The 20,221-nt window shown below is 46.1% G+C and overlaps 1 protein-coding gene across 1 annotated transcript in view; it reads right to left on the minus strand.

Annotated features, from left to right (window-relative positions):
* Window positions 1-8,097: 8,097 nt before the first annotated feature.
* LOC136577231 (uncharacterized) overlaps window positions 8,098-20,221 on the minus strand; it is a 33,269-nt gene continuing 21,145 nt past the window's right edge. Inside the window, exons 2-4 of the mRNA XM_066577038.1 lie at window positions 12,944-13,070; window positions 11,570-11,637; window positions 8,098-9,970 (exon numbers count right to left, since the gene is read on the minus strand). Of these exons, the coding sequence (XP_066433135.1) occupies window positions 9,663-9,970; window positions 11,570-11,637; window positions 12,944-13,070 (503 nt within the window). The 3' untranslated portion in view covers window positions 8,098-9,662. The remainder of the gene's footprint in view (window positions 9,971-11,569; window positions 11,638-12,943; window positions 13,071-20,221) is intronic.

A 20,221-nucleotide genomic window follows, 5' to 3' on the forward strand; every position in this document is an offset into this window, starting at 1 on the left:
TTGTGTGATATCACACCTCCCAACTGTCCCGGATTACTACAAAATAAACAGTATGCTTATTTATTACAACAGGGAGGCATAATGGCTATATATTACTGCATGGTTACATTTGAATATTAATTACTACAGGGGACAGTATGGCGATATACATATATACCTACAGTGGGACAGTGGGACTATGTATTAGTACATTATGGCTATATAAAGGTGACCAGATGTCCCTATTTAGGCGGGACAGTCCCACATTGGGACCCTGTGTCCCATTTTCCCCGTGCCCCAAGCAGGACAGCTATTCGTCCTGATTTCAGGCTGTCTGTCCCGCTTTTGCCCCGCTTTTGAGATGTCTGATCAACATTGAGATGATTACCAGTCAAGGTGCTGCGGCTCCTCAGCTGGTAATCATTCAGCGGTGCCGCTGCTGGATACAAACACTGAAGACAGTGGGTGAATCCAGGATATTCCTCCCCTGACCTCTCCTACTTTGTTCTGCAAGAGGAGAGGAGAGGGAGGAGAGGGGAGGAGGTGCTGCTGCGGGTGCACACACTTCTGCCCACAGCAGTGCAGAAAAAAAGAGCAGTAACGCTCTGAAGACCAGGAGAAGGGTGAGTATATGGGTTTCAGGGGGGATCTATTTCTAATGGGTCTACTGTGGGGGTCAGCGTTACTACTGGGGTCAATATAGGGTACACTATTAGTAATAGTGTCCTCTATATCAGCCCCAGTAGTAATACTATTACTGCTGAGGCCACCTTGGGGGTTATTATTGCTATTGAGATCACTGTCGGGGTCACTATTACTACTGGAGTTGATGGGAGGGACACTATTACTGCTAAGGTCACTGTGGGGGTCACTTTTACTACTGAGGCTACTGTTGGGGGCACCATTATTACTGAGACCACTGTGGGGGTCACTATTACTACTGGAGTTGATATATGGGACACTATAACTACTGAGGCTACTGTGAGCGACTCTATGACTAGTGGGTTTGATATAGGGGACACCATTACTACTAAGGCCGCTGTGAGGGACACTATTACTACTGGAATAGATATAGGGGACACCATTACTACTAAGGCCACTGTGAGGGGCACTACTACTACTGGGCCACTCTGCTTGTGGCAGCATACCTATAGCTGACTTAGGGTATGTTTACACATGGCAGAAATGCTGTTGAATGGCCTGGTCAGGTGATGTTGGTTAGGTGAGGCCACTACAGGCTGCTGGGACCCGTAAACCGAGAAGCGCTGACAGTGAGAAGCCTTCGGAGGAGGAGAGGGGGGGGGGGGGGGGGGGCACTGAATAATATAAAATCAGCTGATTTCCAGTCAAAATCTGCACCAATGGTACTGCTTTTTGGATGCAGATGCGGCCCTGTACTTTTTATAACAACGGAAGTAAAATCATACATTATGATAACTCCCCCCCCTGTCCACATTCCTTTGTCCCACTTTGACCCTGGGAAAATCTGGTCGCCTTAACTATATATTTCTACATTATGGCTAATTATTCCTACAGGGCGACATTATGGCTATTTATTACTAAAGGGGGACATTATGACAATATATGAGTACAGAGCGGCAGTACAGCTATTTATCACTACAGGGGAACCGTATAGTTATGTATTACTACAGGGAACATTTTGGCTATTTATTAATGCAGGGAGCAGTATGGCTATATATTACTATAGGGGCCAGGATGGGTATTTATTATTACAGGGGGACATTATTTTCTACAGTGGGACAGTGTAGTTATATATTACTACAGGGGAATATTATTGCTAAGGGCAATATATTAGTGTAGGAGGACAATATGGCTATATATTATTAAAGGGGGACTTTAATGGCTAAATATTCATACAGGGGGACATTGTGGCTCTATATTACTGCAGGCGGACAGTAAGGCTACATACACTATATGGACAAAAGTATTTGGACCCTGCATGTTTTTCAGATAAAGTGCTTTATTCTTCTATTTAGTAACGTGTCGGCCCTCCTTTTCCTTGTATTACATACTTCCCACAAGTTCTCTGTAAGTCTGGGCAGGAATAGCCGCCATTCCTCGTACAAGGCTGTGAGAAGAGATTGTTGTGAGGATGGACGTGGGGGCGGTGTCGTACTGGTCGCTCCAGTCCGTCCCACGAGCGCCCGATTGCATGAATAAATAGCTATTACAGAATGAATAGCTTTTTATTTCACCCATGCCCTTCCCAGCATACCGTTCAGCAAACTCAGCATATTTGCTGATTTTCCGTATATCAAAATACTTTTGTCCATAGCAGCTTCCATATTATTCTCCTCTAGAGGAAGGGGGGCATGGGAGTCCCTAATATAACAGCATATTATAGAGCCACCATAACTCAACAACTAAACGCCTGGTGTGCCCCACAAAATAATACCAGCTGGCCAGTAATCCAAAAACACTTAGGAGGAGGGGGAAATCTTCGCACAATGCTACTGGCAACCTCAATCGATCCGAACATTAAAATCCCAAAATACCCAACTATCAAAGCCTCTATAGAAACTTGGCTGACCATACTCGGAACTTCCGGCACCCACCTCCTGAGGAAACAAACACCACTACCTATAGATGTATTTGAACTATTAATCCTTAATTTATTGCTAAATAGCTGGAAACAAAGAGGAATTAATCCATTATCAGACATCCAAAGCGACTCTAAACTTTTGACACACTTTGCGAAGAAACAAAACTCTCTAAATCAGCTCTCCTACAATATATGCAAATAAAAAGCTACGTTATGTAAAAAAAAACCTTACATTAACGTTACCCATGTACTTGTACAACTTACTCTATACACAGAATACAACAAAGAGCAAATTAAAACATTGGTACGAGATATACAATGGAGAAGCCTCAGAAGACCCCAACAAACAGAAAAAAGCCCATATACTCAACTGGGAAAAGGACCTAAGAATTTCATATGAACTAAGTTATTCTACCAAAACCTGTAACTGGGCCCATAAATGTACCCTAAGCGCTAAATTATTAGAAGTTCATCAAAAAACTCTGACGAGATGGTACTACTCCCCCCTGAGACTAGCCCAATTATTCTCTTGTACCCCGGGGAACTGTTGGAGGGGCTGTGACGAAAAAGGATCCCTCCTACACATATTCTGGGAATGCCCCTCGCTCCGCCCTCTATGGAATGCGGTACCTACAATCTACGGGGGATCAAAATAAAACTAAAACTGCAAACGGCGATCCTCCTATTAGAAATGGAGAATCTTCCCCCTCACTGTAGGAAATTCATGACCCACATGCTATTATGTGCTAAATTACTAATTGCCAGGAATTGGAAATCTACAAAAATCCCTACAGCACAAAACCTCCCTAAAATGCTATCCGAACACAGCGCAATCGAAAACTTATATGCAATAAGACAAGATAGAATCACCAAATTCAAAGAAACCTGGCAGCCCTGGTTAGAGGGGATCAAAAAAGGTCTGATTTCATGGGAGATGAACTAGCTCCAAGGGGATCCAACTCTTAAAACCTTAATGGTGTACGGAGACATGTACCATGGTCGTGGACAGGGATGCACCAAACCACCTCCATACCTTCAAGTTTCCCCTCCCCCTCCCCCCATTTTGCTCACCTCCCCTATCTGTATATGGTTATTTAAATACCTGTGATTAAGTTAGGTAAACGAAATAAAACTTAAGAATCTGTTAATATTGGTTCAATATTCAACATGATGATGTGATAATTATTATGTAATGCTGCCTAACATCACAATAAAAATCTATTGGAAATAAAATACTTTTGTCCATATACATTTGTGTACTGAGCTTGGTTCTGGTGCTGTATCTACGTAGTAAGCTTGGTTCTGGTGCTGTATATATGTAGCAAGCTTGATTCTGGTGCTGTATTTATGTATTGAGCTTGGTTCTGTTGCTGTATCTACGTAGTATGCTTGATTCTGGTGCTGTATGTATGTAGTAAGCTTGGTTCTGGTGCTGTATTTATGTACTGAGCTTGGTTCTGGTGCTGTATTTATGTACTGAGCTTGGTTCTGGTGCTGTATTGAACTATTCTATTAATCATTACACTAATATATATTGGAGTATTGTAATTGTTTGATTGCATTATTTGTTTAGGGCTTATCTTTCTGTGGTGCGCTGCTTCGTGTTCATTTCACATGCGCAATTTAATAACCCAGGTAGGGAACATGTTATTAAAATTTTGAGTCCCACCCATAAAATCCTCCTCCTAACCACCCTCCTCCTAATAGATTTGGTGTGGTCAGGGGTGGGGACTGGGTGTAGCTAGGGGCAGGAACTGGTTGGTGGCGGGAATTAGAAAAATTGACATGGTGCGGCTTCTCGTGCCGCTGTACCTGTCCATCTTTCCTCTCCTGCAAAGTTGGAAGGTATGTGTGTATGTATTAAGGTGTGCATACGTGTTTGTAACATGTGTATGTATGTAAAGCGTATTGCTGTGTGTGTTTAATCTGCTTGGAGCCTGCAGTGGAATCCGATCCTATGCCCGGCCCGTTCCTGTCTTTTTCTGTACTGCAGATTATCGTTGGACGTGCGCAGGACTTATTTTATTTTTTAAATGTTTCTTTTTACTGCACCGTCGCTAGGCGATGACACAGACTCCATAGCCTGTCCGCAATGTCATTTGCAGGCGGACCGTGGGTCAGACAGCTTCCATTGACTTCAATGGGAACTGTCCGTGCGGACACCACATGAAAACTGCTGCACAATTTCCGCTCAGGTGCAAGAAGAATCGATTTCCCATAGCATGCTATGGACAGTATGTGCTGTGGATCTGCGGAGCGGACGCCGACCGCAGATTCTGCAATGCAAATCCGTTCATGCGCCGGCGGCCTTACTGTGTAACTTTCAGAACCGCATCAGAATTGACGATGTAAAATCTGCAGCGCGTTACAGTACAATCCACGCAGAATACACTTCATGTCAGCCACACAGCGCAGAGGTGGAGGCAGCGGGGAGGAGAAGTAGAGGTGGAAGCAGCAGGAAGACGCGCCATCCTTCCTTTATATCCCCAAGTGTTTTAAATCCTCTTCTGGTTGTATTTGAACACCCCGAGGCTGGCTTCAGTCTTTTTGGAAAAACTCCACTTTTTTGCATTTTGATGCTGTGGTGGCTTTTTGAACATATCCGCGTGTCAGCTGTATGTCGGTAGTAGATCCTACAAACATGACCGGACCTTTGCTGCATTTCTTGGGACCATGGCATTTTTTGTAAACTGCAGCATGCTCTGGGTTTGGCTTTTTTTTGCCTGGGATTTCTCACTGGGCTTCTCTATAGAAAACCAAGGGCGAAGAAAAAAATACATGGGTGACTGAAAGCACCACTGGGGGTTCCTTTCACATGGGATGGGATTACGCCGCAGGCCACAGCCAGCTCCACATCATAATTTGCAGGTCTACCTGCGGATTGTGATGCAGAATTGCAGGTAGGTTTTTATCCATTTTCAATTCCGCATCCAATCCACAAGCAGCCTGCAGATTTTGGTGCAGAATTTACCGCGGCATGCGGTGCGGCATGCGGCTTATTCTGTCCCGAGTGAAACGTCCCACAAATTGCCAGTAAAATACGCAGGCATCATCCAATAAAAATGCCAGAAAAAAGAGCGAAGGAAGCATTGGTCAGAGCTCTGACTACTACAGCTCGGCACCTCCCTGGTAGTCTGGGAGTTGTGCCCCGTCCTACACTGCAGTAATGGTGCTGCCGATCATAGACTACAAGCCACACAGCCTTTTTCTTACACTTCGCAAGAGCCAGAAAGAATTGAAATTTTCATGTGCAGAACTTATCATATGATGACTCGGCTACATTTACAGAATAGTGGACCGGCCCTTTAAATGTACGAACACTAGCCTGGTAGAACATTGTATAAACACAGCTCTGCTGCACTCTGGGCATGCCGCCCTCCCGCTCTGCTATTTATTGCATCATTTCCAGGAATCAGAGATGCTTTCACTTTCGTCCTGACTTTTTCTTTTAACCATTTACTGTCCAGATACAATAGGCAGACATCAGTCCAGGAGCAGGAGACATAACATGAAGCTTCTGGGCTTCAATGGAGAATCTGTATTAGGTCCCCCCCTATCATGTGCCATTTATGGACCCCACACTGTCCTGATAATGTCTGTATGGGGTCGGCTCTTCAAAGCTTCAAGTCCTTCACTGCCAGACAGAGACTTCCATGCTAATATTCTCACAGTTTGCTGATCTTGCAGACCAGCGGGCTCGCCCCATCTTTTTCAGATTTATTTGTTCCCCATACAACAGTGACCAGCAAAAGTCATTATAATGGAGGATATTTCACATGCCTCCCAACTGTCCCAGATATGGTCGGCTGTCCTACCATCCCAGGCGGCAGGAGACAGGTTCTGCGCTCTCCCATCCCAAACCAACAGTAGAAGTTACATCTTCTATATTCATCCACACGCGGGACTCGTCAGCCGCACAGCACCGCTCTACTCACAGACTGCCCCCCTTCAGCTTTGGACACAATGTGCTCAGAGCTGGAGAGGGGAATGTGTGTGTATAATGAGTCCTATGTGTGCCTACAGATAAATGATGGATTCAGCTAATTGGTTCAGGTGGGGGTTGGGGACTGGTAAGGGGGAAGGAGAGAAATTAATAAGTGCCGTAAAAATAAAAAGGCATTATAGTTAAGTGGGGGCACAGAGTAGGCACCATAATTATCTGGGGCTAGAGAAGGAGCATTATTATAGCTATCAGTGAAAATTGTATTGCTTTGCGACAAATATAAGCTCTTCCCACCAAGGGAGTCCAACACTAAGGGCCCTTTTACAATCGATAAATCCCCAGAGCAAAAATTTTACTGCTGGGTCCTACGCATGCTATCGACATTTATCAACATGAGGAAATTGAGGAAAAATTCATCAAATTTGCCAAAGACACAAAGCTAGAAAGGATAGATAAGACTAGAGAAGAGAAAGATCTAGACAAGATTGAACAGCAAGTGGCAACTAACATAAAGGTTTTAACAGGGGAAATGCAAAGTCCTACATCTGGGCAAGAAAAATGAAAAAAGCACATATAGAATGGGAGAAATTGGGCTAAGCAGCAGCACATGTGAAAAAGACTTGGGTATACTACTAGATCATAGACTGAACATGAGTCAGCAATGTGATGCAGCAGCCAAAAAGGCAAACACAATTCTGGGATATATTAAAGGGGTTGTCCCGCGCCAAAACGTTTTTTTTTTTTTCAATAGCCCCCCCCCCCCCCCCCCGTTCGGCGCGAGACAAACCCGATGCAGGCATAAAAAAAACAAACCGTCCAGTACTTACCCGAATCCCCGCGCTCCGGCGACTTCTGACTTACCTTGTGAAGATGGCCGCCGGGATCATCACCCTCGGTGGACCGCAGGTCTTCTGTGCGGTCCATTGCCGATTCCAGCCTCCTGATTGGCTGGAATCGGCACATGACGGGGCGGAGCTACGAGGAGCCGCTCTCCGGCACGAGCGGCCCCATTCATAAAAAGAAGACCGGACTGCGCAAGCGCGTCTAATCCAGCGATTAGACGCTGAAAATTAGACGGCACCATGGAGACGAGGACGCTAGCAACGGAACAGGTAAGTGAATAACTTCTGTATGGCTCATAATTAATGCACAATGTACATTACAAAGTGCATTAATATGGCCATACAGAAGTGTATACCCCCACTTTGTTTCGCGGGACAACCCCTTTAAGAAAAGCATAGTGTAGTGATTTCAGGCACTGTGTTGGAGCCACAGGTGTGATAGCCACAGGTCTGTAGAGTAGTCAAGGAAGAGCCAGGAGTCAGCAACGGAAGGTCTTGGTTTACACCACAGATGGATGAGGCAGGTAGCATAGTCAGAAAGGAAGCCAGAAGTCAGCAATGGGAGGTTTCGGTTGGCAGTACAGATGGAGGAGGCGGGTGGTATAGCTTACTGCTGGGGGAGTTTCACAGGGTAACCCAGTAGATGGCTTACCTTAAGTCCTGTTTGTCACTCATGATGCCACGATTATATCCTCTGTGATAAAGCCAGAAGTTGTAAATAAAGAGTCCACACACAGGGATAACATTTCAGAGCAAAACCAGTAACAGTTAGTTGAGCTCGTTTACTTGTAGAAAACAGTTACAATTTAGAAACCTTTAAACACGCCGGCAGGGTACCGGTGCCAACACAATTGTGGTGTGGCAGGGAGGATTCACAGGATGACAGACAAGTCCACAGTCCCAGTTATCTGTGGGGCTCTGTTCCTGGTCTCAGTCTCTCCGTCTCTCTCTCTCTCAGTCTCTCTCTCTCTGTCTCGGTCTTGGTCTCTCTCTCTCTCTCTCTCTCGGTCTCTCCAAGTCAACACTCACGTTTAGAAGTTGCACTTAGCACTGCATGGCAGCTCCTCTCACTCACTGCTTAGGTGTAGCACTGGCAGATATTGGGTAGGCTGGTCCCAGGCCAAGCAGAAGGGAATCGCTCAGCTTCTTCCATTCTGTCCACACACACACCAATCCGTGTCTGTGGGGTTCACTCACTTGCAGACTAGGATCTCTCTTGCTGACTCTCAGACCATCTGCTAGACTGCACACTGACTCATGCAGAAAGTCTAACTCGTAGTCAGGAAAGGCTCATATAAAAACACTATACTGCCAGCATCAAACACCTTATCATCCAGGACATCCAGAAGCAGAGAGCACAAATGGAACAGCCCAAAAGAATAGAATACCTCGGTCATAAGAGCAAGTAGCCCCCAAAAAATATATAAGTTCTGGCGCTCAAAGTGCGGGTATAGAAGCAATATGTGGTCAAGCAGTAAAGAGGCACTTACTGCAGTGGGGGGTCAGGGACTGCCAGAAATCCTCCTTGTATCCAGATCTGCCAAGAAAGCTGTTACCAGCCAATATCCCAATATCAAAGTTCTGATTCATATGGTGTGAAAATTGTATTGCTATGGGACTGAAATATAAACTATTGTCACCAGAGGGGTAATGACGCTTTTTTTTATTATCAACTAGGTGATATCGCTGTAGTGCTTGAGGGGGTTCAAAGAAGGACAACTAAATTAATAAATAGAATGGAAGGACTAGAATACCCAGAGAGGCATCAAAATGAGTATTATTAAACCTGGAAAAAAGACGGTTAAGGGGTGATCAAATAACTATGTATAAGTACATGAGGGGACAATACAAGGATCTCTCCCAGGATCTGTTTATACCCAGGACTGCGACGGTAACAAGAGGGCATCCGCTATGTCTAGAAGAAAGCAGGTTTCATCACCAACACGAAGGGGGTTCTTTACTGTAAGAGCAGTCAGACTGTGGAGCTCTCTGCCTGGGGACGTGGTGATGGCAAAATCCATAGAAGAGTTTATGAGGGGACTAGATGTTTTTCTAGAGCGCTACAATATTACAAGATATAGACATTAGGTGACCAGCAGGGTTGTTGACACGGATCTTGGAGTCAGTAGGAACTTTCAAACATTGATCAAGGTATTATTCTGGCTACCATTATGGAATTAGGAAGGAATGTTTTCCCTAAATGGGCTAAATTAGCTTCTGCCTTATTGCCTCCTCTGGATCAACTGGGGGGTGGGTGGAAACAGGCTGAACTAGATGGACATTGTCTTCATTCAGCCTAATATACTATGTTACTATGATGGCAACATAAGAGACATTAATGGTTTCTTTTTTCCTGTTGTTTCTCTAGTTCTCTTTTATGCGCAAATTCCAGCAGGATCCTTTTTCGGTCAATTCTTTCACCGATGGCATCACGTTCCTCCAGCATCCGGAACTCCACGTCTTTGATGATCTCCTGAAGACACCTTAAGATGGTCCCATGTTTTCCCCGGGTCTTCATGTGGTCTTCCTCTGTGTAGTTTTCCAGAGAGAACAGGTTCTTCACTCCCATCTGTCGGAATTTCTCCTTAATGTTGGACAGATCTGCCCTGAGCTCATGGGTGATGACCACGGTAGGGAAGAATCCTAGGGGAGAAGGAGAGCAAATCATTTCCACTGTCTGCACAAACTGCATACACCAGTATTTGTTATATAGATATAAAAGTCAAACACATACTGTGTACATATCATACATATGCATACAGGTCATACATATACGTACAGTATATAAGCCATATCCATATGTAGATGGGACTGGTTTTGTTTATAAGACACATTTTGACTGGTAGTCACATTATGGAGCTCTTCCCTGTGTTGGTTGAGGTATTGTTTGGTGAACAGGAATGGTTTGCTGTATTGCTATTGTCTGGACTATGGGTATTAGTTAGTTTACTGGTATGTGTTGGTATACGTCTATTGATTGGTGTAGTGTATTGTACGGTATTGGTGACTGTATTGTCTGAAAAAGCTATACATGCTTATTGGTGTATTTATAGTGGCTAGGGTATATTGGTTAGTTTACAAGTATGGATTGGGTTGGCAATGGTTGGTCCATTGGCATTGATTGCGATATTGTTATTGGTTAGTGTACTTGTATTGTTATTGGTTGTTGTATTGGTATATTGATTAGTGTATTGGCATCGTTTGGCATACTAGTATTGATTCGTGTGTTTGTATTGGTTGGTGTATTTGCACTGATATTTATTGGTGTATTGATTAGTGTCCTAGTATTGGTTGGTCATATAGTGGCTGAATTGGTATGACTGCAGGTGTCAGTTGATTATGGCTAGCAGGAATTGCAGTCGATAGGACAGGGAGCATGTTATCAGGTGGAGTACAGAAGCGTTTGGCTTAGGGAATATGGTATGCTTCCCTGCAGAGGTGCGTTTTCTAGACCACGCCTGAAGTTTAGACTGTCAGTGATTGCCCAGATAGCTTTTGGTAGCACATTCCAGAGGACTGGTGCTGCTCTGGAGAAGTCTTGGAAGCCGTAATGAGAGGTTTGAATTAAAGGGGCACTTAATCTGATTTCATTAGCAGAGCTGAGAGCGTGGGCTCGGTGGGGGATTGAGATGAGGGAGGCCATGTAGGCCGGAGCAGTGCTATGGAGAGATATATGGATGAGGGTAGTGACTTTAAATTGTATTCTGTATTAACAGGCAGCCAGTGCAGTGACCGGCACAGGGCAGAGGCGTCCGAGTAGCGGCTGGACAGAAGGATGAGCCTGGCTGCCGCATTTAGGATGGATCGGAGAAGGGAGAGTTTGGTACAGGGAAAGCCGATCAGCAGAGAGTTGCAATAATCGAACCAAGAGTGGATGAGGGCAACAGTGAGTGTTTTTAGCGTGTTCATAGTGAGAAAAGAGCGGATTCTTGCGATGTTCTTGAGGTGCAGCTGACATGTTTGGGCCAGAGATTGGATATAGGGGTAAATGAGAGATCAGAGTTGAATAAAACCCCAAGGCAGCGGACATGCTGGGAGTTATGGTGGCACCACACACTGAGATGGAGATGTCAGGATGACGTCGGTTAGTAGAGGGTGGAAACAGGAGGTCAGTTTTAGGTAGAGAAAGGACATGGTGTTAGAGACAGCGGACAGACTGGTATTGATTGGTGTATTGGGGCTCAGTGAAAGAGGAGGATCAGAGACCAGGAGCACATACAGGACTACCACAGAGCGATGTACCTGTCATATGTTCAGCTGTTGTAAGAACTTCCTTCATTTCAATTTCATCTTCAAGTAGACATCCAGCGCTACGAGACAAGAGATAAAGAACATCAGAATAACTCATCTGTACGAGGCGGAGCTGCTGGGTACTTTTGTTCTGCTGCATTTTTGTGTCATTATTTTACAGGTTCCCTCAGCTGATAGGATGAAATATAAAACTGATAATATGCTTCTAATATAAGAGAATAGTGATAATAATATTACTTTCTATCACATATCTCATTGGGTTTTTTCCTTCGTGAAACAGGTGGAGTTACAGTAGCACTAATTGAAACGTTTTCTAGACTGATGGGTGATGTGGGCGGGAGACGGGCGGCTTCCAAATTAGGACAGGCGTCCATACTGCTAGCTAAAGCTTTTTTAAAGACATCATCTGAATAGGATATAGGTGCTAACTTATGATTGGCTGAGTGTTCTATGCCGCCCCTACATTATAGGTACATAAACTGCTGTTTTACTCACATTATTTAGTTCTGCTCTATATTGGAGCTACAATAAATTATTCTTAAAAGAAAAGCTGCTTCGTCTGAAATCCTTGCTGAGAGTTGAACTTGATTAAGGGTCCGTTCACATGGGGTGTAAATATCCACTGTGCTGAATCCCTCTGCAGTTTCTACATAAAAACTTGCATTTGACAACTGCATATCCGCAGCTGATTTTAATAGCTGTATCGTTCCCCTCGCCTTTGAATACATGGCCCATCAGTGCACCCAGTAGAGGTTCTCTGGAAGCCTCTAGGAGCGCTGAGCCACTGGTCAAGTGATTCTACTTCTGCATCTCCTGACCAGCGCTCACTAGAGGCTGCCTGAAGCGGGGAGCACGGATGGCGCTATGTATTCCAAGGTGAGGAAAGTGGTGTATCTACTAAAATCAGCTGCAGATATCAAGCAATTTCTAGTCGGAATTAATATTTATGTCAAAATTTTGAAGCAGATTTTTATACAAAAATGTTGCAGAATTTGCCGTAAAGTTTTCCCACAGTGGACACTGTTCGGTGTTTCCGCTCCGTGTGAACATTTAAGGAAGAAATTCCACAGCAAACACCAAATAGAGAAACCGCCAGCACCTTCCCGAGGCATCCTCTATGATCTCAGTTATTTGACCAAAATGGCCACTGCATGCTGGGATCCAACGACCCATCTCTGTATTACTGTATGAGTAGGGACTCTTGGACAGCCAGGTACCAGCCTTCTAAGAGCAGTAACATTGGGTATTAATGGTCTTTGCTCACCCTCAGAAGCATATTTAGGGGATTATTTATTGTATTTTGTACCAAATGTAATATTTTACATGTTTCTATTCACTGCCATATAACATGATCTCCGGAGTTACCAGTAGATAAGCACAGGGACAATCAGATCTGACGACTGATCCTGTCTCTCTGAATTCAGCAGAGTCTCCATCATGTCCTTAAAGCCAGTGTGCCAATTCACTTTACAATTCAGTGGTAGGAAGTTCCCTGTGTAATTAAGGCAACACAATTCAGTAACATGAGGGATGCAGTGTTCTGTATCACAGGGCTTACATACAGCAGATATTTGTATTAGAAAAGTAAAAAGCATAACTAGGGATAATAACAAAATAATCGGAAAATTGCCAAAATTGCAAAGAACATAATTTGCCAACACAAATGATCAAAATACAAAAATATATACATATACAATATAAATTACAAAATAAAGAAAATCATATCTAATAATCCCACAGACTCCAACCTACTCAGAAAAGTAACAAAAAACACACATTAGTAAGATAACATATGCATACTGTGTACCCATCCCCTATATTCACACCCACGCCAAATACCCTTCCGCTATACTCTGGTCCACTGCCAACACCTAGCAAACATATTTGTAAAACATATAAGGAATAAAATACATATAGATTTCCCCCTTTTTTTCTCCCTCTCCTCCCCCAGAGTTTACCAACTCCCCTTAACACATCCAGCCACCCACCCACGCTTAACATATAACATATCAACCACTCACAAAAACATATAAAACATAATATACATAGTACACATGATATACAGTAAACCCTTGAGTAGCATTGCTCTTAAGTAAAGCTGTTTTCAACTAAAGTCGATGTGTCAGGGCAGTGGTGGTTCCTCAAATAAAGTTGCATTCCTCAGATAAGGGCGCCAACCACTCCATGACCCCGGGCACCGCTTAGTGAGCTGGCGCGCAGCTGATGCCAGTCACTTCCTGCTTCTCCTGCATCAGTGCGAGCCTACTCCTCCCCCTCCCCTCTCCACAGTGCACAGTGCCGGCTGAACGTTGCTGTGTCTGCCTGCCTCCTGACACAGTACAGCAGCTAAATCCCCAAAGTGACAGCTGAACGCTACCTGCCTCCTGAATCCCCACTGTACTGCAAAATGTAAGTACTGTACAGATGAGTACAGTAAAGAAACGTTTGCAAATAAATACTGCAGTCCTATGTCAAAGCACAGATAACACAGTGATAATCTTTTTATTATAAAAGTAAAAAACATTACAGGGCGTAATAACAAAAATAGCAAAATAACAGAAAAATTTGCCAAATGCAATCACAAGAAATATATATACACACACATTTACAGAACAGAAATATTTGCAAAAATAACCGAAAATAACAGAAATATTTGCCAAATGCAATCGCAAGAAATATATATACACATTTACAAAACAGAAATATTTGCAAAAATAACAGAAATATTTGCAAGAAATAATACCCAAACATATATTTATATTTACAAAATTTTACAGAAACAGTAGAAGAGTGACAACCGGTCCGGCCGCATCCCCAATCTCACACGTCCCATCTACACAACAACATTTACATAACAAAACATCACAACAAAAACTAGACAACCTATTCCATAATCCCGTGGTGCATATTCCAACCTACTAAACAGAGAAAAAAACACATATTGGTAAAACAAGAATAAATATATATATTCCCCCCCCCCCCCCCTCCACTCTAAACTACACACGTATTACCCTCTACCCATCCCCTGGTCCACTGCCAATACCTGCCAATCATGCTTATGAACATAGTTTCATTTTTTTTTAAAACACACCCACAGAACATAATACTAACCCCCCCACAAAAACTCAACATAATACCTCCCACGAAAACACATAATACCACCCATGAAACATGATACCACCCACGAAAAAACCATAAACACATAATACCACCCACAAAACCATATAATGCATAATAATCCACAGCCTAAATATACAGAAAAATAAATAACAAAAATATAACCATTACCTCCAGCCCTGGTTCGGGTCCCGTAAGCCTTTTATTCAACTTTTAACTTAAAACAAAACACAAAGCTAGGGTGAAAGAATACAGCCCCCCACAGGGAAACAGTTCTCCAGGCTAGGGAACCGCAAAGCTAAAACCCCTCCAAAGGAAGGCTGCTCGAGGCCTACCCAATCTTTCAAACTCCAGAGAACGCACCTTCACCAGGTCACCGAGAATATTCCTACTTACCTCGTCCTCGAGGAGGATTTTATGCTGCGTCGATACTAAACACTGTGCGTTCCACTTGTAATATCTAACCACTAGACTTACTAAAAATAAAGTGCAGCTGTCCCTGCCACCCAGATCTCTGAATGCTCCATAACACCATTCGGCGTAGGTAAGGTCAGCCAGCCGAGGCTAACCGATGGAAGCCCCTACCCTCTTGTATACCTCTATATTAAAAGGGACAATGAAGCAGGAAGTGGTCCATGCTCTCCAGAGTGTTGCCACACTCCTCCCGGGGACAGCCCCTGTCTTCGGTGTTCTTGTGCTTCAAGTTGTCCCCCACATACAGCTTACCATGGAAGCAGCGCCAGGTCAAGTCCCAATACTTTGAGGGGATTCTTACCGAATTTAGAAGAAACAAACCCACCCTCAAATCCCCACCTGGGCAGTCTCTGAGGGCCAATGGATTCTGAAAGTGGGTTGCCAAAACCCTGGTCCCACACACGCCTAGCCAGCATCCTGACTTCCCCCACGGTCAGCCCCCATTGGCGTAAAACCTTCATAACTGGTGCAACGTAAGCCGGAAGATGTCCGTGCGGTGTACGAAAATCCTTCACACGCCCTTCTGTCTCCCACTACTTGAAGAATGGCTGAAACCATCCCTTACAGGAAGATACCCACGGAGGAGCCCTCTCTTTCCAGAGGTTTGTGAAATTAGCTTTTAAAAAGGTATTCACAAGGAATGCCACTGGGTTGACCATACCCAACCCGTCTAGTCTCCTCGTATGGTAAGTAACCTCCCTCTTGACTGGGTTCAACCTATTCCCCCATAGCAGCTGGAAGAACAGGCTGTAGACCCGTGACCAAAGAGGTTCTGGCAAAATACAGACACTTCCCAGGTACATTAACAAAGGGAGCAGTTAAGCCTTGATCAAGCAAACCCTTTCTCTCAGGGTCAAAGACCACCCTTTCCATTGATCCACCTTTTGAGCGGCATTCCTCAACCAGCTTTCCCAGTTTTTCTCAGGATAATTCCCTATTCGAAATCGATGCCTAAAATTTTAGCGGAATCATAGGGTTCTTAGAGAGTGTCCGGAAGATCAAAAGCAGGATCTCCCCCTCCCACCCAGAGACTCTCAGACTTTTCCCAATTGATCTTTGACCCGGAGACCTCCGAGTAGCGGACAACTTCCGACATCACCCACCCCGCCTCCTCATGAGAGGAGACAAAGATAGTAATGTCATCAGCGTACGCCACTGTCCTCAAGGCCAGGTCCGGCACCCCTGGGTCCATCCTCACCCCCGCCAACGGTAGCCCATCTATCCTTCTGAGGAAGGGATCGACAGCGAACGCATAAAGCAAGGGACTCAGAGGGCATACCTGACGGACTTCAGACCCGACTACAAAAGGACGGCCCACCCAAGCGTTCACGAGCGGGAAACTCTTGGCCCCCAAATACAATGTTTTTAACCATTTTACGAACCCCACCGGCAGACCATATCTCAAAAGGACAGACCAAAGGTACTTGTGGTTTACTCGATCAAAAGCTTTAGCCTTATCCAGGGAAAGTAAAAACCCCTTCCAGAGACCCGCCCTGCCCTGCTCCACAGCCTCCCGGACACTTAGCATGGCACTAAACGTGCTTCGACCGGGAACAGAACAGTGCTGAGCCCCAGAAAGGAGCTGGGGTGCAAATTTCACCAACCTACTGAACAGCACTTTTGCCAGAATCTTTCTGTCCAAATTGAGGAGCGCTATGGGATGCCAATTCTCAATACGGAGCGGATCTTTACCCTTTGACAGAATAATTAGGGCCTACTTCCTCATTGACTCCGGCACAGCGCCCAAGGATAGACATTCATTAAAAACCTCGATCAAGTGGGGAACCAAAATTTCCTTAAAGGCTTTATAAAAGTCAGATGTTAAGCCGTCTGATCCTGGCGACTTTTTGGACCGAAGCCTATCAATCGCCAGTCCGACTTCCTCTTTCGTAATTGCTTCTGTCAAAACGCCAAGAGAGGGGTCTACTCCTGGTTCGGGAACGGTTTCTGCCAGGAAAGTCGAGATTCCGTCCCGATTAAGTTCTTTCCCGCCCAAGAGATGCGAGTAGAAGGATCTGACAACCTCCAGGATCCCTGATCTGGACCTTTTCAAGGAGCCCATACTGTCTAGCAGACCTGTAACCAATTTACAATTCACTGACATTTTACAGTTCTTGTAGGGGTCAGGCGAGCGGTACTTCCCAAAGTCCCTCTCAAGAACAAAAGATGCATGTCTATCATACTGAAATCGCTTGAGCAGGTATTTCACTCTGGAGATCTCTTCGCAGCTACCTCCAGTCGAGACCAAACGCTCGAGTTTCCTCCTCAGGCTCTGATACGTACGCTTTCTGTTCAGGCTTCTGAGGTTGGAGATCTGTCGGAAGAACCTTCTTACCCGACGTTTGAACATCTCCCATCACTCTGACTTACTGCTGCACAGGCCCAGTAGCGGTTCCTGGCTCTGAAGAAAATTCTCAAAGGACCGTCTTATTTCCGCTTCTTCCAGGAGTGACGAATTCAACTTCCATAAACCTTTGCCCATCCGAGCGGTCTCTGTGACATTCAGAGAAAAAAGAATCATACAGTGGTCAGAGAACTCCACCTCCACCACCGATAACGGTGAGGAGACGGCTTCCTCCTTTAAATAAAGCCTATCTATCCTAGACCTGCAATAACTGCCTCTTAACCAAGTGAATCTCGTGCACCGTGGGGTGTGCCGAATGTGGACATCCACAAGGTCGACCGTAAGGGAACCGATGGGGCCTTCCTTTGGTATCTGCACCAGAGTGAGTGGGACTGAGTCATCCCACTCTAGAGAGGAAGAACCCCTATTTTTCTTGTTCTTCCTTTACCCTTTTTTTCTGCTTTTGCCATTTCTCGTTTTCCTCGTCCGCACTTTCACGGGAGGATCTGGCAGAACTGGCAGCCACCTCCTCTCTCTCCATCCTTCTGGTTTCCTCATCCACATTGCTATCCCTTGGGGCCTCAGCAGATCGAATCCCCTCCTGCCCTGGCTGGTCAGGCACCCTGCCGAGACCCTGTTACCACCAGCTTCGCCCCTGGAGCGACGGGCCCGCTGACCCTCTGACTGAGCTTGGCCAATGTTGGCAAAGGATAAGGGACAATGACTGAATGGGTGCCCTAAAGCACCACACAGGTTACACTGAATGCTGCCACAGGATGAGGATGGGTGGTCTCTGCCCCCACACAGCGCACACACCAGCACCTTACACTGTGCACTGAAATGTGTGCGGTCCCCGCACCTGTGGCAGACCCTTCCCAGGAACGCAGAAGAAAGGATGTGGGTAACGGAATTACCTGCACGTTTCAACTTTACCATGAAAGTCCAGGCCCCTGACCAGATACTGTGTGCGTCCCTGTTTTTCAGGGGAGGATGGAGAATCTCCCCATAACTGCCCATCCAGGTCATGATGTCAACATAAGAGAGAGACTAGTTACTAGTCAGAACGGTCACTCTCTTAGTGTCATTCTAGCGGGAAATTGCTTAAACCGCAAAATCCCTCCACTCGGGCTCCGTCTGAGCCAGCTCGTATTTTGACCAGAAGAACTCGAGCCCCTCTGGTCTCACAAAGCTAACATCAAACAGGGAGGTCCCAAATGGGTGGATCAGGGCAAAGATGTCACTCACCCTGAATTCCATCCCGAGGAGAAGCTCCACCACCCTAGTACGGTTAGGGCAGGCATCACTGCCTCCCCATCAGAGACGAACCACATTCCTTCTGGACCCCCCCTGCCCAGCTGTAGGAAGCGACCATGCCTCTTCTCCCTGCTTTTGCTCCCGGAAGGCCCCTGTGCCAAACTTATTTATCCAAAAGGATAGGACGCGCTTTTCACCCTCTATAGTGACTGACCTCTCTCCCCTCTTTAAGGCGGATAGGAACAGCTCGTGTGACCTGGGGTCCCAGAAGCCGGGATGTGAAGGGCCCCCACTCCTCCCCAAACCATCAGACACTCCACCCTCACTTGTTACTTTTGTAAATTTATTATCCCCTTTATCTCCCTCAGATACTCCTCCACCAGCAGACGACCCAACATTTAATTTTGTATTATTTAGATTCCCTACACCCCTAGACTCTCCTTCACACACACCACTCGCTATCATGTTGCTCCCTCCATCCTTTTCACACACCTCCATGCCTTCCATACTCTCACGCTCATCATTCTCTTTATTCTTTGCGACCAGACTGGTAATGACTCCTCTCTTGGCCGGAAGAGTAAGGGGCACCTGGCGGCCCGGAGGTTTCCCAGCCACTCCCCCCATGCCTGCAGGGGAGCAACCCAGGGTGGGTTTCTTAAATGTAGTCCCCTCCAAGCCTCCAGACCCACCCCCCTTAGCAATGGGGGAAAAGGGACTTCCAGCCACACACTCAGAACCTTTGGCTCCGCCCCCTGCCATCATACTCCGCGTAACCCCAGCAAAGGAATTCCGACAGAAGTCTTTATAGGAACGCTGACAGGAAACAGAGCCTCCAGCCGCGCTCCCCGTCTCCATATTTGTCATAGGTTCTTGTCTTGGGTAACCACTTTTTGGGGGGTCCTCCGCAGGGCCCTTATTGGGGCCACCCGACGCCGGATGGCCCCCCAACCTCCCAGGATGTTTGGGATCACCCAACGCCGGGCAACCCCTTTTATCCAGGCCCACCACAGGGCCTTTCTGGGGGCCACCCGACGCCAGATGACCCCCCACCTTCCGTGAACTTTTGGGATTACCCGACGCTGGGTGACCCCCCCCCCTTACTTAGGCCCACCGCAGGGCCTTTCTGGGGGCCAGCCGACGCCGGATGACCCCCCACCTTTTCCTTCACCTTCCCTGAACTCTTGGGATCACCCGACGCCCGGTGACCCCCCTTACTTAGGCCCACCACCGGTCCTTTCTGGGGGCCACCCGACGCCGGGCAATCCCCTTTATCCAGGCCCACCGCAGGGCCTTTCTGGGTGCCAGCCGACGCCGGATGACCCACCACCTGTTCCTCCACCTTCCCTGAACTCTTGGGATCACCTGACGCCAGGTGACCCCCCTTACTTAGGCCCACCGCAGGGCCTTTCTGGGGGCCACACGACGCCGGATGACCCCCCACCTCCACAGCCTTT

This window comes from Eleutherodactylus coqui, chromosome 8 (genome assembly GCF_035609145.1).
Source record: "Eleutherodactylus coqui strain aEleCoq1 chromosome 8, aEleCoq1.hap1, whole genome shotgun sequence".
Classification (NCBI taxonomy): domain Eukaryota; kingdom Metazoa; phylum Chordata; class Amphibia; order Anura; family Eleutherodactylidae; genus Eleutherodactylus; species Eleutherodactylus coqui.